Below are 17,786 nucleotides of genomic sequence, written 5' to 3'. Positions count from 1 at the left end.
CATCTCCTGACCCCTCCATTAAACACCATCCCTACCTTACCCGCCCCTTTCCTCTGCGCTTACCGCTTCTACTGAATTCTGGGATTCATTTAGAATATCACTTTGTCATCTCTGCTGTTTGTCATCCTAGTCTGTTCTGTTCTCTGACACATCCCAAGCACCATGAAAAATAAGTAGGGGGGGGTGCGGAAGAGATCTTTGTTCATTGAATGAATGAATTTCTAGCCCCAGGAGTTTGGGTAGACAAATGGAAGGAAGCAGGCCACATCTGTTTCCTTGGAGTCAAAACTATCTTCCACTACATGGGAAAACTACCAGACCTATCCCCAAAGGGCAGAAGAGAATAAGGGGCTACCAAAGCCATCACTGGGCTGATGGTTAAGATGGTTAAGACCATGGGTCACCCCAAAACTAACCCTGTCTCTTCAGAGTTGAAAGAAGCTACCAGGACCGAAAGCAGCAACCCCTTTGTGTGCCCAGTGCATACGATCATAGACAAATGAATATTCCCAGCGGGCCAGCTAACTGTCATGATGGTTAGTGCTGACAAATCCCAGTGTCTGGAGTCACCTGGGATATGGACCTTTGGGCATGCTAACAACAGATGATCTCTATCATGTTGCTGACATGGAGACGCACATCTTAACTGTGGGCAGGCCCATTCCCTGGGCAGGGGATCTGGACCCACATGAAACGGACAGTGAGCCGCCCACTTAGCATTCCTGCAGTTACTGTCCGGTTTCTTGACCTTGGTGCAATGTGACCAGCTTCCTCCCGAAGGTCCTGCGGCTGTGATTCCCTGGTATTGATGCACTAGAACGTCAAATTAGGAGCAGAAACAAACCCTTCCTTAGGAGGCAGAAGCAGGCGGATCTTTGAGTTTGCAGTCAGCCTGGTCTGCAAAGTGAGTTCCAGGACGGCTAGGGCTACACAGAGGAACCCTGTCATGAAAAAACAACCAACCAACCAACCAACCAACCAACCAACCAACCAAATAAACAATCTTTCCTTCCTTCCCTCTTCCTTCTTCCTTCCTTCCTTCCTCAGTTCTTGCCAGCATACTCTGTCACAGCAACAGAAAGAAGTGAGCACAGTCTTCAAGATTTCTCTGCAGCAGATGAGGAAATCAAGGCTCAGAGAGGCTGAGCGATTTGCTAAAGACTCCCAGCTAATGAATGGTGGAGCTCAGATCCTAAAGCATCTGACAGAGAAGCCACTCCGGGCTCGTCTCCACCATCCTGATGCGGAACCACACAGTCCTCCTGGCTGCTGGGGTCCTCATTCCCCAGCATTGTCCTCTGTCTTCCCCCCAGAATCCTACCTGGATGTGGTGATGAGACAGGCGGAAGATCTCCTGGGCCATCAGCAATGTCCTTGAGTCCATTACCAGATACAGCAGATGCAGGAGGGCAAGGAAGCCTGCCCCTCTCAGGTCTGTAGCTGGATTTGCTCCTGTGGCAGAAACCAGGGTGTGACAGTGAGCGAGGGTGGAGGCTGCCTGGATCGCTTGAGCTCCCAGGACACGGCTGGGAAACTGCCCTGGCACTGGCCCTGCACAGCCCCTTCCAGACACACCCGTGATGGGCGCTACGGGACCAAACGAACCCATCCTCCGGCACTCGGGACTGCCCTGGCAGCGGGGTTCTGTTCCCACAGCCTTCTGTAGTTATTTCCCCACACAACTACCAGCAAGATTTTCACCAAGACAGGGGCTGGGGTGTAGCTTAGCTTGCAGAGTTATTGCCTGCCGTACACGAGGCCCTGGGTGCCATCTCCAGCAGGGTATAAACTGGACATGTTTGTCAACAGGTTTGCTGTCCCAGCACCTGAGGCGTAGAGGCAGGAGGATGAGACTTCAAGGTCATCCTTGTCTGCAGAGCAAGTTCAAGGCCGGCAGAGAGACTGCCTCCAGAATGGAAAAAGAGGAAGAAAGACTAAAGCTGACACAGCCTGTCCTTTCTCCTGTATCTCCACCATGTTAGGACACAGTGAGAAGGCCCTCACCAGACACCGAGGGGATTCTGAAGTCATGCTCGCCAGACTTCACAGTCACCAGAACCACGAGCCAAATCAGCTTCTAATTTCTACACATTACCCAGTCTTGAGTATTTCGTGATAGCAACAGAAAATAGACTAAGAGCAGAACGAAAAGGCCCCAGAAAAGCTGGCTGTCTAGCCAAAGGGATGGGATTAGAAGGGCAGCTAGCAAGACAGATCTAATTTAGATAACATCTAACCTGCTCTAACCAAACACTATGGAGATACATGCAGCCCACGTTTCTTCCCTTGTCCGACTGAACCCAGGAACCCTTAGCTGCATTAAAGAAAGCCAGGTGAGGAGCTCAGCCTTTACCCTGTAAGGAGCCCCCCACCACGCCCCTTCAGTGGAGGGGACACAGGAGCATAATAACAAAGTCCTCCCAGCTAGTGGTGTTTGAGGAAGCTGAACTCATTCTTTGGGCTTTCACCAGTGAGTGATGTCAGTCCTTACTCCCTGGCCCAGTAGTGGAGGAAGCCTGCAGGAAGAGACGGGATAGACAAGGCCCAGACACTTACAACGCAATGCCCAGTGTGTCTGGGGACAACTGAACTGCACTGTACCAAGAACAAGGATAATCTCACCCTGAACAACATTTGAGGTAAGGCAGATGCTCCAAGTACCTGAGGGATTAGGATAATCCCCGCTTCCAAAGATGTTCATACTCTAAACCTCTGTATGTAGGAACACACTACACGGTAAAGGCGATGAAGATGCCGCAAAATCAAGGCTGATATTGGCAGAGAGGGGAGTGTCTTGGGGTACCTGGGTGGACTTGGCGCACATGAGAGGGATCTGTGGGAGCAGCAGGAGGTGGGAGCATAGCTAGAGAAAGAGGTGAGGCCCACGCGCAGGGACACTGCCTCTGCCTTTGACGAGGCTGCAGGAAGTTTCTAGAAGCTCAAAAGCTGAAGAAAATGGATTTTCTCCTAGGTCCCCCACAATGAGGTCAGCACTGCTGACCCCCAGGTCCTCTCACTGAGCCCTATCAGACTGGACCATAGAACTAGAAGGTAACAGAGCCATGCTTGTCCGAGTCACTCTATTATGGCTGAGACGGGGTCACACGGAGTCCAGGCTGGCCTCCAACCTGTCGTGTACCTGAGCATGACTTTAAAATTCTGATCCACTGCCTCCATTTCTCCAGTGCTGAAAGTGTAGTTGTACGAAACTGTATCTTCCTTTTTTTCGGGGGGGGGGGGTTCAATACAGGGTTTCTCTGTGTAGCCCTGGCTATCCTAGAACTCACTCTGTAGACCAGGCTGGCCTCAAACTCACAGAGATCCGCCTGCCTCTGCCTCCTGAGTGCTGGGATTAAAGGTGTATGGCACCACTGCCCTGTGGTGGGGTGCTGGGCATTGAACATGCTAACGACTGAACTACACATCTCTTGGAATCTGTTACTGCTACTACAGAAAACTAAGGCAGCCCTGCTTGGCCCGGAACTCCATGTGGAAGAGGCTGACTTCAAACTCACAGAGCTCAGGCTACTTACAGTGCTGGGATTAAAGGTATGTACCACTGTGCCCTGCAATATAGTTTTTTTTTCTCTTCTTTTCTTTTGGTTTTTTTCAAGACAGTGTTTTTCTGTAGCTTTGGAGCCTGTCCTGGAACTCACTCTGTAGACCAGGTTGGTCTCAAACTCACAGAGATCCACTTGCCTCTGCCTCCCTAGGGCTGGGATTAAAGGCGTGTGCCACCACTGCCCAGTGCAATATAGTTTCTTATTCTTTACAAATATAATGATAAGATTTGGGGAAAAAAACAGTATTGGGCCATGGATGCAGCTCAGTGAACAGACCGCTTATCTGGCCTGTGAAAAAGCCCTGGGCCAAATGTTCAGTTCTATATAAACTGGGTTTGGTGGGACTACCAACCAGGGAAGGGGAAGCAGAAGGATCAATCCAAGGTCATGCACAGCTATAGTCTGAGCATAAGAGTCCGAGGTCAGGCTAGACTATATGAGACCCTGTCTCAAAAAAAAAAAAAAAAAAAAAAAAAAAAAGGTGTAATCCAAAGGCAAGAGAAGTAATTGTTTCAATTTAAAATAACTAGAATACAATTTTCATTTAAAAAGAGGAAAGACAGCCAGACAGTGGTGGCACATGCCTTTAATCCCAGCACTCAGGAGGCAGAGGCAGGCGGATCTCTGTGAGTTTGAGGCCAGCCTGGTCTACAGAGCTAGCTCTAGGACAGGCTCCAAAGCTACAGAGAAACCTTGTCTCAAAACACCAAAAAAAAAAAAAAAAAAAAAAAAAAAAGGAAAGAACACAAGCAGATCAAATGACGTCACTCCACATATCCCATGTCACAGCAAAAAGGTACTTCCTAACAGATGGCAGAGCTCCAAGGGACACGGGACACTCCTATATGCTGCCCCTAGGGCCCTTGCCTCTTCTGGACCCTCCTAGATGTTCTTCCTCACTCAAGATGGCCTCTTCTCTGGAATCCGGAATCAATGGGACAAGGAAAGCAAGACATGTGCTTTTCTCTCACCCTGAAAGCCCAGGTCTTCCCAGTGGTCTCCATGAAGGGCACAGTCGAACTTGGAGCCAGTCAGCTTCTTGTAGATGGTCCGCAGCACTCGGCCATGCATTGGGTCTTGGCTGTCCAGGCCACCTGCCCCAAAACACACATACCCTTTCTGCTAGGCTGTCCCCAGGGAGAAACCATTGCTCCCTGGAGAATGGGGAATTGGACTATGTTCAAGACAAGCTACCAACATGCCGGTGCTCACAACAATCCGAATAGGCAAGAGCCTCACTGTGTGCCCTGGAGCTGCCCCTAGCACTCACACTGAGCAATGGTGAGGACCAAGTCTCTTTCTTCCCGAAGGTCCTGATGCAGCTTTGGTGGCCCAAAGAGGCAATGCCGGAGGGCAGCGAGCCCAGTCCTTCGAATAGTTGGCTGGATTCTTTTCTGGGAAGAAAAGCACAGGCAATCTATTAAAACTTTTATCAAGCAGAGACTGTCCCCTCAGCTAGTGTCTGTGCCAGGAAAAGGAGTCAGAAGTCACTAAGACTGCAAAGACAGGCACTTGCAGCTCCCAGAGCCTTCGCAAGGTGTCCTTAGGTGTAGACATCCCCAGGCAATTCTCTCCACTTGGTCTTCTGAACTTTTTCAGAACTAGCTATTGATGACCAGGGAGGCTCAGCTGTGGCCACAAGGACTCTCAAATATGTCCAGGTAAAAGTCAGGACAGTAGTCTCAGCAAGGTTATCTACTCTTCATATGGCTATATGAGTTAGATGATCCTTCTAAACTACATCATGCTGGCTCCCTAAAGTCAGGGCACCACTGCCTGCCTTACCAGGTGCTGGGTTTTGGCATCTTCTGGCCTTCTGTATCAGTGCCTGACTCTTGCCTCTCTCACGATCCAGGCTTTAGACCGAATACTCGAGCCCACAATCCCTCGGTGTGTTTATTCCCTGATACTCTTTTCCCAGTCCCACTTTAGTATTGGTGTATGTATTCATGGTGTGTGACGGGCATGCCTGTCATGACTTGTGTGTGAAGGTCAGTTCTCTCTTCCCACTTTTCAGTGGGTTCTGGAGATCAATCTCAGGCCATGCAGCTTGTAAGGCAAGAGCCTTTACCCAGTGAGTCTTCTTATTGCCCCACACAACAGCCCTGGCTGTCCTGGAACTCAGTCTGTAGACCAGGCAGTCCTCAAATTCAGTGATCTGCCTGCCTCTGCCTCCTGAGTGCTGGGTACCACTGCCCACCTGCTACACAACTTTTGTAAGACAAAGTTTCTCTCCATGCGGCTCGGGTTGGCCTTGAACTTATGATATCTTCCTGCCTCAGCCTCCTAAGTGCTAGAACTACAAATGTATGCCACCACACTTAGTACTGACATCTTTTTTAAAGATTTATTTTTATGTGTATGAGTGCTTTTCTCGAATAAATGTCTGTACACCGTGTGTGTGCCTGGTGCCTGGGTTGGTCAGAAAAGCGTGTCAAATCCCCTGGCCTGAAGTAATGGATGGTTGTGAGCTGACATGTAGATTTTGGGAATCAAACCTGAGACCTCTGCCAAAACAAGTGCTCTTAACCGTTAAGCCATCTATCTCTCTAGCTCCCAGCATCTTTCCTAAATTTCTAGGTCATATTGGGTGTGGTGGTGCATGCTTCTAACGCCAATACTTGAGAGGCGAGGAAAGAGGATTGCCTTGAGTTTATTACCAGCCCAGGCAACATAGTGAGTACCAATTTAGCCAGGGCTACATAACAAGACTGTTCCAAAAATAAAAAAAAATTAATGAAATTCCCAAAGAGCTCCTGGCTCCGACAGGGAATATTCCTTCATTTGCCCTGAATCATTAGTACCCCGCTCCTTAGACAGTCTGTCTTCCCTCCCTAAGGAGCTACCTGGTCTTTGAGTCCAATACTTCCCATCTGCCCATGTCCTGAATCACAGGGTTGCAAGAGCTCCTCAGGTTCAGTTCCACAAAGGCTAGCAGGGCCCTACATGGTTTTCAGATATGGCTCATGGGTTAATGAGAGCACTTGTTCTCCTGAAAGACCTGGGTTTGGTTCCCAGCACCAACATCACATCGGGTAGTGTTGGGGGAGGCTACACGCTCATTTCCTGGCTGCCCAGATTCCCAAAATAATCACAAAGAATTTGTATTAATTGCAATACTGTTTGGCCAATACCTTAAGCATATTTCTGGCTTATTCTTATATCTTAGATTAACCAGTTTCTATTAATCTGTGTATTGCCACATGGCTGTGGCTTACTGGCAAGGTTCCGGTGTGTCTGTCTCCTGAGGACAGCTACATGGCTTCTCTCTGACTCTGCCTACTCTCTCTTTCTATATCTCTTTCAGCCTGGCTTTACTCCGTTAAGTCATTGGCCAAAAGCAGATTCTTTATTAACCAATGGCAATAAAACATATTCACAGCATATATTACCTCCCACATCACCTCTTCTTTTTTGTCTTAATAAAAAACAAAACAAAACAAAATCTTTAAAGAGACAGTCATAGGTTGAAAGGAGTAAAAAAAAAAAAAAGAAGCCATGTAAAGATGAAATAGACACAGAGAATCTGGACTATGTATATTATTGTGTTTTCATTGAATTTTTGGCTGTGAAGGAGCTAAGTACAGAGAGACATTTCATTGTATGGGCTGCTAAGCTAAACCAACACACACACGTGTGTGTGTGTGTGTGTGTGTGTATGTGTATGAATGTATGTATGTATGTGTATATATATATATTATATCTTGACTTCAAAATTTGGGTCTAAGGATTTGTTGCTTTGGAAAAGAGGTTCTTCTTTTGTTTCCACAGAGGATGAGAACCTGTAGATTCCTTCCAGACTAATGTGGTTTTATGGACCAAGACCCCCAAAAAAGGTTGCAGTGAACACCTCCCAAATTACTTTGCCGCCGGGCGGTGGTGGCGGCGCACGCCTTTAATCCCAGCACTCAGGAGGCAGAGACAGGTGGATCTCTGTGAGTTCGAGGCCAGCCTGGTCTACAAAAGCTAGTTCCAGGACAGGAACCAAAAGCTACGGAGAAACCCTGTCTTGAAAAATCCCCCCCCCCAAAAAAAATTACTTTGCCAAACAAAAAGCAGGAAGCAATTTGGAGAAAACTACACCCAAATTTCCAAATATTGTTTATAAATGTTTGTTTACATTTAAAGGGGGATATGCTATAGAGATTTGCAATGGTATGGAGTTGGTTTATTGATACAAATTTAAGATCAGTTTTATATATATATATATGTATGTATGTATATATATATATCTGCTCTTGATTAAAGTATTGTGTTTGTATGCCTCATTTAAAAATGTAATGTATAATTAAGAAATATAGGTTAATAGAGAGTCATCTATAATAGTCAAGCTTGTAGTCATGTTAGTTAGGTTTTCTAGATGTACAGAGTTATATGTCAGATGGATAGGTACTCGTGAGATCTTTCAAAGACTACAGAATATGGCATTTAAGATGTTTTAAGAACTTAGGACTTTTCATAACATGAGATTCATCTGCTCCTGACAGCACCAATCTACTTCAAGAGGATGATGGGCATTAAAGAGGCTCCTCATGGAGTTTGTTAGCCATTTGGGCAAGAAACAGCTCTTGCCTGAACTGTTTGGTGTTTTGCTGTATAAACTGGACATGCAGGACCCACAGAAAAATAACTGCTGAACTTGCCTAAAGGTGAGACCATCCTTTAGGGTTTCTGCCTCATTAAAAAGCTGCCAGACATTCTGCAGGACACAGAAGAAAGTGATTGACAAAGTGCTAATATAGGTGGAACTGTCTTTGAAATTTCCTGCTTCATGGAAAAGTCTGCCGGATACTATGGACCTGTACGCTGAAGATGGGTGTCCCAACATTACAGAAGAACTTTGGGTGACTGTCCAGGCAGCAAGATGTCTCTGTCAATTCTAGTTCTGGAAGTTGCTTACAATGTACTTTCTGTTAACTTAGGTAATATTATATCCTTCTTGAGTCTTTGATGGAGTTGAAGAATAGAAGTTATAATTATATCTTTCCTTAGTTATGATAAAAGATAAAGAAGATATAAATATTGTAACTGTAATTCTTGCTTGATACCTGTTTTGTTTTATATAATTTTACTATGTTAAAATTAAAACCTTCCTTTTTATTTAAACAGAAAAGGGGAAATGGTGTGGGAAGTGCCTTCTGTATATGTGTTGATTTTATTGCTTAATAAAGAAGATGCTTTTGGTTAATGGCTTAACAGAATATAGCCAGGCTGGAAGAGATATACATAGAGAGAGAGAGTAGGTGGAATCAGTGAGAAGCCATGTAGCTGCCCACTGGAGACAGACGTGCTGGAAACTTGCCAGTAAGCCACAACTATGTGGCGATACACAGATTAATAGAAACAGGTTAATTTAAGATATAAGAGTTTGCCAATAAGAAGCTAGAGCTAATATGCCAAGCAGTGATTTAAGTAATATAGTTTCTGTGTAATTATTTCAGGTCTGGGAAATCGGGAACAAATGAACAGTCTCCTCTTACAAGGTGGCTCACAACCACCTGTTCCAGAGGACCTAACAGCTTCTGGTCACCACAAGGAATCTGCACACACATAATCTATCAGTCAGTCATGGGTGCTTAGCTTGGAACACATGCTGTAGCTGGCCTTAAGTATGTGACAACCCTCTTGCCTGAGTTCCTCTAATGCTGGCATTATAGATTGAAGTCACCAAATCTGATCCTTTGGCAACTTGAGATTCTGTACCCCAAGATTTCTTAGGTGAGAAAGATGAGTGTTCGGAAACTTTAGAAAACAGGTGCATGCTGGACACCGGTACTTCCCTACAGCCACCTTGAAGGAGGAGAGGTCCAGGGTCTGGAAGTGTTGCAGAGCCTCGCTGAAGGAGATGAGCTGGCCAGGCTGCTGGGAGCTGACCCCACACTCTAGGTAAAAAGAGAAGACTCCTGAGGATTTGGGATAGTAGTTGTCCTGACAGCAAATACCCACTGATGGCCAACTGGTTGTCACCTCTAAACCAAGCACTGGCTACCAACTTGTTACCAGTGCCACAGGTGGTGGCTGGAGCCACATACTGTGACATCTCTCCTGGGCTTGGTGAAGCTTGGGTGAGACCCAGATGGTCTCTACCCTTCTACAGCTCCATCCAAATCTGTCAGAATAGGACTTGAGGTAATTCTTCCCAGCTTTCAGAGACTGCCAGCAGATGGCTGCCATAGGGTCCCTCATTCTCTGCCCCCATCCCTGCCCCCCTTCAGGGGCTAACCCTGACCAAGACTCGCTCATCTTCCCTTAGCACTGGATGGAGGGTGAGCAGCAATGGCAGCCTTGCGCTGTAGTGTTCCCTCCCTACTTCCTGTTGTAGGCTATCATCTCAGGATCTGTGGAAGGGACTTTATTCTGTGTTGCATAGTTAAAATGCCCAGTCACTGTTGACTGCATGTGGATCCTGATGGTAGCTGTGCTGGACTTACCTGTGTCTGGATGGATGGTGCCCACCACTTCCCATTCTTCCTGGGCTCTGAGCACCTCCAGGTTTACAACTGCAACAGTGAGAAAAGGAGTGTCTGTGAGATCTGGGTCTGGGAGGCCGCTCTCACAGGGACCTTCCCTCCAAACCACAGCTGTCCTTCTTCAAATGGCCTTCAGGAGGCAGTAAGCGTTAGATCAGGTTGTCATGTCTGAATCCTGGTGGCTTCGTTAGAGACATCAGGAAGAGAAAAAGAAGTGCATAGACATTGCAGAGCCAGAGAAAAAGGGTATGGTGAGCACCATGCCCACAGGGATCCGCGGGGAGGCCAAAGAGTATAGGGAGCACCACATCCACAGGAATCCCCAGGGAGGCCAAAGGGCACAGGGAGCACCACATCCACAGGGGTCCCCAGGGAGGCCAAAGGGCACAGGGAGCACCACATCCACAGGGATCCCCAGGGAGGCCAAAAGGTACAGGGAGCACCATATCCACAGGGATTCCCAGGAAGGCCAAAAGGTACAGGGAGCACCATATCCACAGGGATTCCCAGGAAGGCCTCAGCACAGGAGCAGAGGGCAAAGAAAACAGAGTTGTCCAGAGAAAGCTGAAGGAACGATCTTTAAAGTCATTTTGGGCTTGGGATGTGGCTCATGTGCTAGAGTGCTTGCCTAACACACATAAGCCCTTGGTTCAGTCCCTAACATTGCACACACCAGGTATGGGGGTGTGTGCCTGGAATCCTAGCACGTGAGAGGTGGAGAATCAGAAGGCAGTTGGGAATACAGGAGACCCTATCTAATAAAAACAAAACAAACAAAAAAACACCAAAAATATGCTATTTGTTTATTATTTATTTATGTGTATATCTATGTGTGTGCATGCACATTGCCTGCAGGTGGCAGTAATGGCCAAAAGAGGACATTGGATTCCTTGGAGCTGCCATCATGAATAGTTCTGAGTCACCTGACCAGGGTACTTAGAAATGAACTCTAATCCTCTGAAATAACAGCAAGTACTATTAACCACTGAGCTATCTCTTCAGTCTCACATTTAAAAAAAAAAGGCAGCCAGGGGTGGTGCATGTCTTTAATCCCAGCACTCGGGAGGCAGAGGCAGGAGGATCTCTGTGAGTTCGAGGTCAGCCTGGTCTACAAGAGCTAGTTCCAGAACAGGAACCAAAACTACACAGAGAAACCCTGTCTTGAAAAACCAAACCAAACTAAACCAAACAAAACAAACAAACAAACAAACAAAAACAAGAAAAAAAAGTAACATATCTTCATCAAAAGTCTAGTGTGTCAGATTTGAAGAAAAGGCAAAAATATTTTAATTCTGGGGATTACAGATTCTGGCTAATGGAAAGGTGAACCAGGCATGGTAGTACAAGCCTTTAATCCCAGCACTTGGGAGGCAGAGGCATGCAGGTATCTGTGAGTTTATGCATTCCCAACCTGGGATTCACCTTGTTTCTAAAAAAAGAAAAAAGAAAAGAATGAAAGAGAGAGAAAAGGAAAGGAAATGAAAAAATAGGAAGAAAGGACTGCACAAAAAATATAAAGGAAAATGAGCGAGCAACTTCCCACTGTGGCCCTGTAAAGCACACAGGGCACTGCAATGTCGTTTCCATGGCACAGGATCCTTCCCTGATGTGGGAGTGTCATATATCAATCTGCTGATTTCATTGGTTAAGTAATAAACTGCTTGGCCCTCATAGGTTAAAACATAGGTGGGTGGAGTAAACAGAACAGAATGCTGGGAGGAAGAGGAAGTGAGCTCAGACTCGACAGCTCTGCTCTCTAGAGCAGACGCCATGCTCCCCTCTCCCCAGCAGACACGATGAAGCTCCGACCCAGGATGGACGTAGGCTAGAATCTTCCCGGTAAGCACACCTTGGGGTGCTACACACATGAATAGAAATGGGCCAAGCAGTGTTTAAAAGAATACAGTCTGTGTGTCATTATTTTGGGGCATAAGCTAGCCAGGCAGCCATGAGCCGGGCTGTGGGAAGAGGCCCGCAGCTCCTACTACACTTCCCAACAGAAACCGCCCCTGTGCTCACCAACTTGGCCATTCACAAGATGGTGTGAGGTTTTATTTAGGTGTGGTTATGGTTGTTGTTGAGACAGAATATCCCTCTGTAGTCCAGATCAAGCTCAGTGCCGGGAGGCAAGCCCCACGCCCCCACAGCTACAGGAGTAGCTGTTACTTCCCTCCTGCAGGGCTAACTATCCTTTCTCTCCTTTTCCTCACTAAAAGGTTGTAAACAGCTTCCTGCGAAGCCTCGGTGCTGCTGTCAAAGGAGAAAACACTGGGCTAGAGATCTGATTAAAGAGTGCATGGAAGGGCCATGCTGGCCTTTAGTCTCAGCACTCTGGAGGCAGAGGCAGTGGGATGTACGAGTTCAAACCCACCCTGAGCTACAGAGAGCTACCAACTGAGTTACATCTCTAGCCCATTTCATCTTAACTGTAACTATGTCTGCTACATGCATTTATTTATTCATCGACATGATCTCAACTGTCCCTTTTTGACATTTATTCTTTCCAATTCAGCTTTTAGACTAGAAATGGAAGCTATTTCCTCCTTGCAGTTCTCTATTTCCAGCTGTAGAGTCTCTTCAAGGTTTTCTTTTAAACACTGTTCTGCTTGGATCTGTTCTTTTAGGGACAGTATTTCAGCCTTCAGCTTCTCCTCCATGTGGTCTGCTGCTGTCCTCACATGAATGATGTTCTCACGGTATTTTAACACCAGTTCCCGGAGCACCTCCACAGTATCCAGGAGAATGAAGTCTTCTGCTAGCTGTAATGACACATGCAAGCTATGCTTCCCCTGGAGGCTGTCACTGTCTTGCTGTAACCTCACCAGCTCTTCTGAAACCTGTTCACGTGACTGCATCAACACCACCATCTGTTCCTGAACATCCCTCTTGGCTTGAGAAAAGCTCTGTTGTAACTCTTCAAGTAAGCCCTCGGAGGCTTGAGCTCTTACAGCAAGTGCAGGTATCTGGTGGCTTGAGTCCTCGGTGCTCTGTCTGATAGAGTCCTCTAGCTCCTGTTTCTCTTTCATTGTCTCTCTAGCTGGACACTGCTTGCCTTAGCATGACTTGCAGCTTTTTCACCTGGTCTCTTGTTTCAGCTTCCGGAATCTGAACTCCTTGTAATTGTTTTTTGTAATTGGAATACAACGTCTACCAAGCTTGTTTCCAGCATTATGTACCTCTTTCTGCAGGAGATTCCATCGATCTCACTCACTAAGTGGTAACCACTGGGAGATACATATGCACTTTCCATACCTTGGGTGACGCTCGAGAGGAGGGATGCGGTCTCCTCCTGTTCAGGCATCATTGCCTTACTTGCTCTTTGGTTAACTTGAATCCACTTGGCATCTGCAGTGACCCAAGGGACACAGTATCAAAGTTCTCAGACACATAATCTGCTCCAACCAGTGGTTCAAAATCCGACTCATACAAGTTTCCAGCTGACTTTGCTTTGTAGTTATAGCCTAATGCTTTTGATTGCAATGAGCTTGAAGTTCCCAAGCTGTCTGTAGACGGAGCTCTCCAGAGTCCATCGTTAAACATGTCATTGTCTGATTTACTGAATGGATCTCCAGATGGTAACAGCAAGTCTGCATCTAAGGAATGGACTGACTCATGGGTGCTGCCTAAATGCTCCTCTTCATGTGATAACGCTGTTGAAAATTCTTCTTAAGCTAAAGCACACACTACTGGTACTTTTACTTCTTCAGAATCTGTTTTCTTTTTTTCTTTTCAATAAACGCTGAGAGCCGGGCGGTGGTGGCGCACGCCTTTAATCCCAGCACTTGGGAGGCAGAGGCAGGCGGATCTCTGTGAGTTCGAGACCAGCCTGGTCTACAAGAGCTAGTTCCAGGACAGGCTCCAAAAAACCACAGAGAAACCCTGTCTCGAAAAAGCAAAAAAAAAAAAAAAAAAAAAAAAAAAAAAAAAAAACCGCTGAGATCCCAGAAACCGGCGCTGGCCTTCTGCCACGCACTTTAACTGGTTGTGCTGCTGTCGCTCTTGCTCTGGGAGACGGCAAACTCCATGCGATTCTTCCCTCAACTTCCCAGCATCTTCCTGTAGAACAGATTTCTGAGTGTTCAAAACAGCTCGGTCCTATAGCTTCTCAGCCTCCAGATAATGGTTCAGTTCCTTAACCTTTGAGGCCTCCAGCTCTTTAATATTCTCTTCAGCTTCTGTCAGTTTATCTTTAGAGCTGCAATTTCTTCTCCATGGGCATCACGACAGAGCGGAGCTTCTCAGCATCTTCTTGGGCCCTTTTCATTTCATTTTCTAAATTTTCTTCCTCTTGACCCTCAGACGACCTTCTTCTCAAATCTGCTATTTCCCGCTCTGCATTTTCTCGATACTGTGCCCACCATGCTCGCTCCTGCTCCAGCCTCAGAAGAAACTGATGCTCACAGTCACAAACTCTCTCTTTCATTACAGCCTCATGTGAAGCAACCTCTTCTCTCCACTGCCTTTAACCTTCATTGATAGCTTCTTGTTCAGTATTCTCAGAGGCTGTGGCGATTGCCTTGATATGCTCCATCTCTGCCTGAACCTCCCACAGTTGTGTCCGAAGGTGACCCAGATCATCCTGTGCAGCTTGCAATCCTGCATTTTGCCTCTTCAGATCCTCCTCTTTAGCCAAATACAGCTCCTTAAATTTTGCTCTCTTTTGATTAAATTCTTGCTCAAGCTGCTGCTGTACACCGTAAAAATTCTGCATTATTTTTTTCCAGTTCTGCTACCCGTTGCTGAACAGAAACTTCTCTCTGCTTGCTCCAAGAGAGTGACTCCTGCTCCTTTATCAGACCCTTAATAACTCTTATAACATGTATTTGCCCATTCATTATTCTAGTATATGTTAGCCACATGGCTTGGTACCTTTTTCAGCAAGGCAGTCACATCTTGCTTCTTCCGTGGCAGGCTCACAACTGTGGGGGAATGGGTTTCCTCCTTCCCAGAATGCTCCTGTTCTCATTGACCCACCTCTATTTCCTGTCAGGTTGTCCTGCCTATACTTCCTGCCTGGCTACTGGCCAATCAGCATTTATTTAAAATATAATAGACAGAATACAGACCATTCTCCCACACCACAAACCAAAGTTTAAGACCACGGAAGTCACATAATTACAGCATAAGTACATTTGGAGCGCCAAAAAAGAAACAGCTATAATGGAACCTGTTTCTGCTTTCACAAAAAATTTTGACTTTGGGTAAAATGTGTCCATTCTGGTGTGACTTAGGTGACTACAATGCTTAAGAGTCATTAAAAAAATTTCTTTAACTTATTATTATTAGATGTATGTCTGTGTTTGTGTGAGCACACATGTACAACAGCACACGTGTAGGTCAAAAGACAACTTCTGGAAGTCGGTTGTCTCCTTCTCCCTTTGCGACGTGGGTTCTGGGGATCCATCTCTAGCCATCTGGCTTACATAGAGAGCCCTTTATCTTGCCAGCCCTGAAGCTCGCAGTCAGTTCTGGAGTACTAGAACATCTTAAACTGATGGACAGGAATGAGACACACATGCGTATCAACTGCTGAGTTCATGTTCGTGTCCTTCTCAAATGGAACTCCCACAAATGACTCATTAAGCTCACATATTAGAAAACAGGCACTGTGCCAACCAGAATCACAAAATACAAAATGCTGGGCTTAGAGAATACCAACCTGAAGCCAGGCATGGTGGTTCATGTCTGCAAACCCAACACTCAGGAAGACTGCTGTGAGTCTAGGGCTAGCCTGGGCTATGATAAGACCATGTCTTAAAAATAGTAATAATAATGAGAAAAAAGTTTTAATAACAAAAAGATTGAAAAGAATACTAGACAGGTCATTGCTCAGTCTTCCCGTGAATCAACCTTTTGTAAAATCATGAGTATTCATGACTTTCAATGACCTTGTATAAACAGGATCTGGTGCTTGGGTATATCTTTTGTCCTCTCCAAAAGACTTCATTTCGACTTTTATGAAAATTACGATTCATATAATTTAAAAATTGCCAGGCATGGTGTCATACATCTTTAATAGCAGCACTTGGGAGGTGGAGGAAGAGGCAGGCAGATCTCTGTGAGTTCCAAGCCAACCTGGTCTACTTAGATCCTATCTTGAAACCAAACAGGAAGGACAGGAACTAGAGGAGACACTGTCACATGACTTTGGTCATGTGATACCCTGCACCAATTTGGGGACTCCAACAGCAGGTAGGACACCAGATGCAGTCCTTTCTGAACTTCACTGAACTTTGGACCTTAGGTAGGGTCTCATGTAGTCCTGGGTGGTCTTGAACTCACAATCTAGCCAAGAATAACTTCAAACTTCTGACATTTCTACCTCCCTCAAGTTCCCAAGTGCTAGAGATACAGGCATGTGCCATCATGCCTGCTTAAAAACCCATTCCACAGAATATTACCCAGCCTCTGGCACTTTGTTGTACTGATGAAAAACGGATTGATGGAACAGACGTGCAGATTAAATAAAACACTCCTGAACGCTAATGAAAACGAGGAGAAAATGGCGGGAAGCGGAGATCACTCACTGCTGCTGTTTACTAGCTGTATTTTTTTTTTTTTTTTTTTGCCAAATTACTTAACCATCTGTGAGTTCTCATGGGACCGTCGTAAGCATGAACAATTCTCCATCTTCTTATAGGGGATGCAGTCTAGGGTTGTTATTGACACAGCAATGGCCTTAGGCCAGCAAGTTAGAGTGGGATAGAAAAATGGATTCAGGGTCCTAAGGAATGGACTGTGAGGACATTCCATCTGGCTACTTCCAGCCTTGGGGTAGCAGACACAGACTCAGAACAACTTAGTTATATAATGCCGACAGACTTGGTCTTGTATGAATAGAGAAAATGAAGTTCAACCTTTAGCATGCAAGACTATGGGAGATAAAAATGAGGAACAAAGTGGATGAACAAAAAGGCATAAATGAGGGCTTGGGGATTTGGCTCAGAGCATCTGCCTAGCAAGTGCAAGACCATGGGTTTGGTCCTCAGCTCCCACTCCAGAGAGGAAAGACTGGAGAGAGATGGCTTAGCAGTTAAAACCACTTGCTGCTCTTCCAAAGGACCTCAGTTTGGTTCCTAGCACCTGTACTGGGAGCTCATAGATGACAGTAACTCTAGCTTCAAGGCATCCAATACTCTATTCTGGCCTCCACAGGCACAAACAGCAACACTCATACACACACACATACATATATGAATAAACACAATTCTTTAAAAGCGAGAGAGCAAGGTGGTACACTCCAGCGACAGGGAGACAGAGGCAGGAGGATCACAACAAGTTCAAGGCCAGCTTGATCTATACAATGAGCTCTAGGAAAGATGGGCCTACACAAGACCTTGTCTCAAAAGAACAGAAAACAAAACGAGTGAGGAGTGTGGAAAGTGGTGGGGCTGGACACAGCCTTCCTACCTTCAACCCTGGTCTCCGAGCACCTTTATCATTGATAGACCTATCTCTCACCCAATGTCCTCTCACCTACAAGTGATTTGACCACATCTGTGAGCCAGAAGACAAACCCTGGCGAGAGCAAGGGAATCTTCCATTGCAACAGTTGTGCAACACAAAGTTCAAGGTTTCAGCTAGCCTTATCCAGTTGGTGCCCAAACCTGGAGAGAGACGTTCAAACCATGTATGCACTGTCCCTGTCCTCTTGGAGCCAGAAGATGATCCTGACATGACATAGGAACCCACAGGAGTGAGTGTGTGTGTGCATGCATGTGTGTGTGTGAGTGTGTGTGTGTGAGAGTATGTG

The 17,786-nt window shown here is 46.1% G+C and overlaps 1 protein-coding gene and 1 pseudogene across 8 annotated transcripts in view; both read right to left on the bottom strand.

The window, feature by feature from the left end:
- Elmod3 (ELMO domain containing 3) overlaps window positions 1-17,786 on the bottom strand; it is a 48,074-nt gene that overhangs the window by 15,704 nt on the left and 14,584 nt on the right. For all 8 annotated transcript variants that reach the window (XM_057768586.1, XM_057768537.1, XM_057768595.1 and 5 more), the window contains exons 5-9: window positions 9,995-10,063; window positions 9,354-9,445; window positions 4,834-4,957; window positions 4,535-4,657; window positions 1,322-1,452 (exon numbers count right to left, since the gene is read on the bottom strand). In XM_057768586.1, coding sequence (XP_057624569.1) covers window positions 1,322-1,452; window positions 4,535-4,657; window positions 4,834-4,957; window positions 9,354-9,445; window positions 9,995-10,063 — 539 coding nt within the window. The remainder of the gene's footprint in view (window positions 1-1,321; window positions 1,453-4,534; window positions 4,658-4,833; window positions 4,958-9,353; window positions 9,446-9,994; window positions 10,064-17,786) is intronic.
- Window positions 12,493-14,741, bottom strand: LOC130876912 (rab GTPase-binding effector protein 1-like; annotated as a pseudogene).

This window comes from Chionomys nivalis, chromosome 1, assembly GCF_950005125.1.
Source record: "Chionomys nivalis chromosome 1, mChiNiv1.1, whole genome shotgun sequence".
Classification (NCBI taxonomy): domain Eukaryota; kingdom Metazoa; phylum Chordata; class Mammalia; order Rodentia; family Cricetidae; genus Chionomys; species Chionomys nivalis.
Note: the sequence above shows the minus strand (reverse complement) of the source record. Positions and strands in the feature narration are given on the sequence as shown.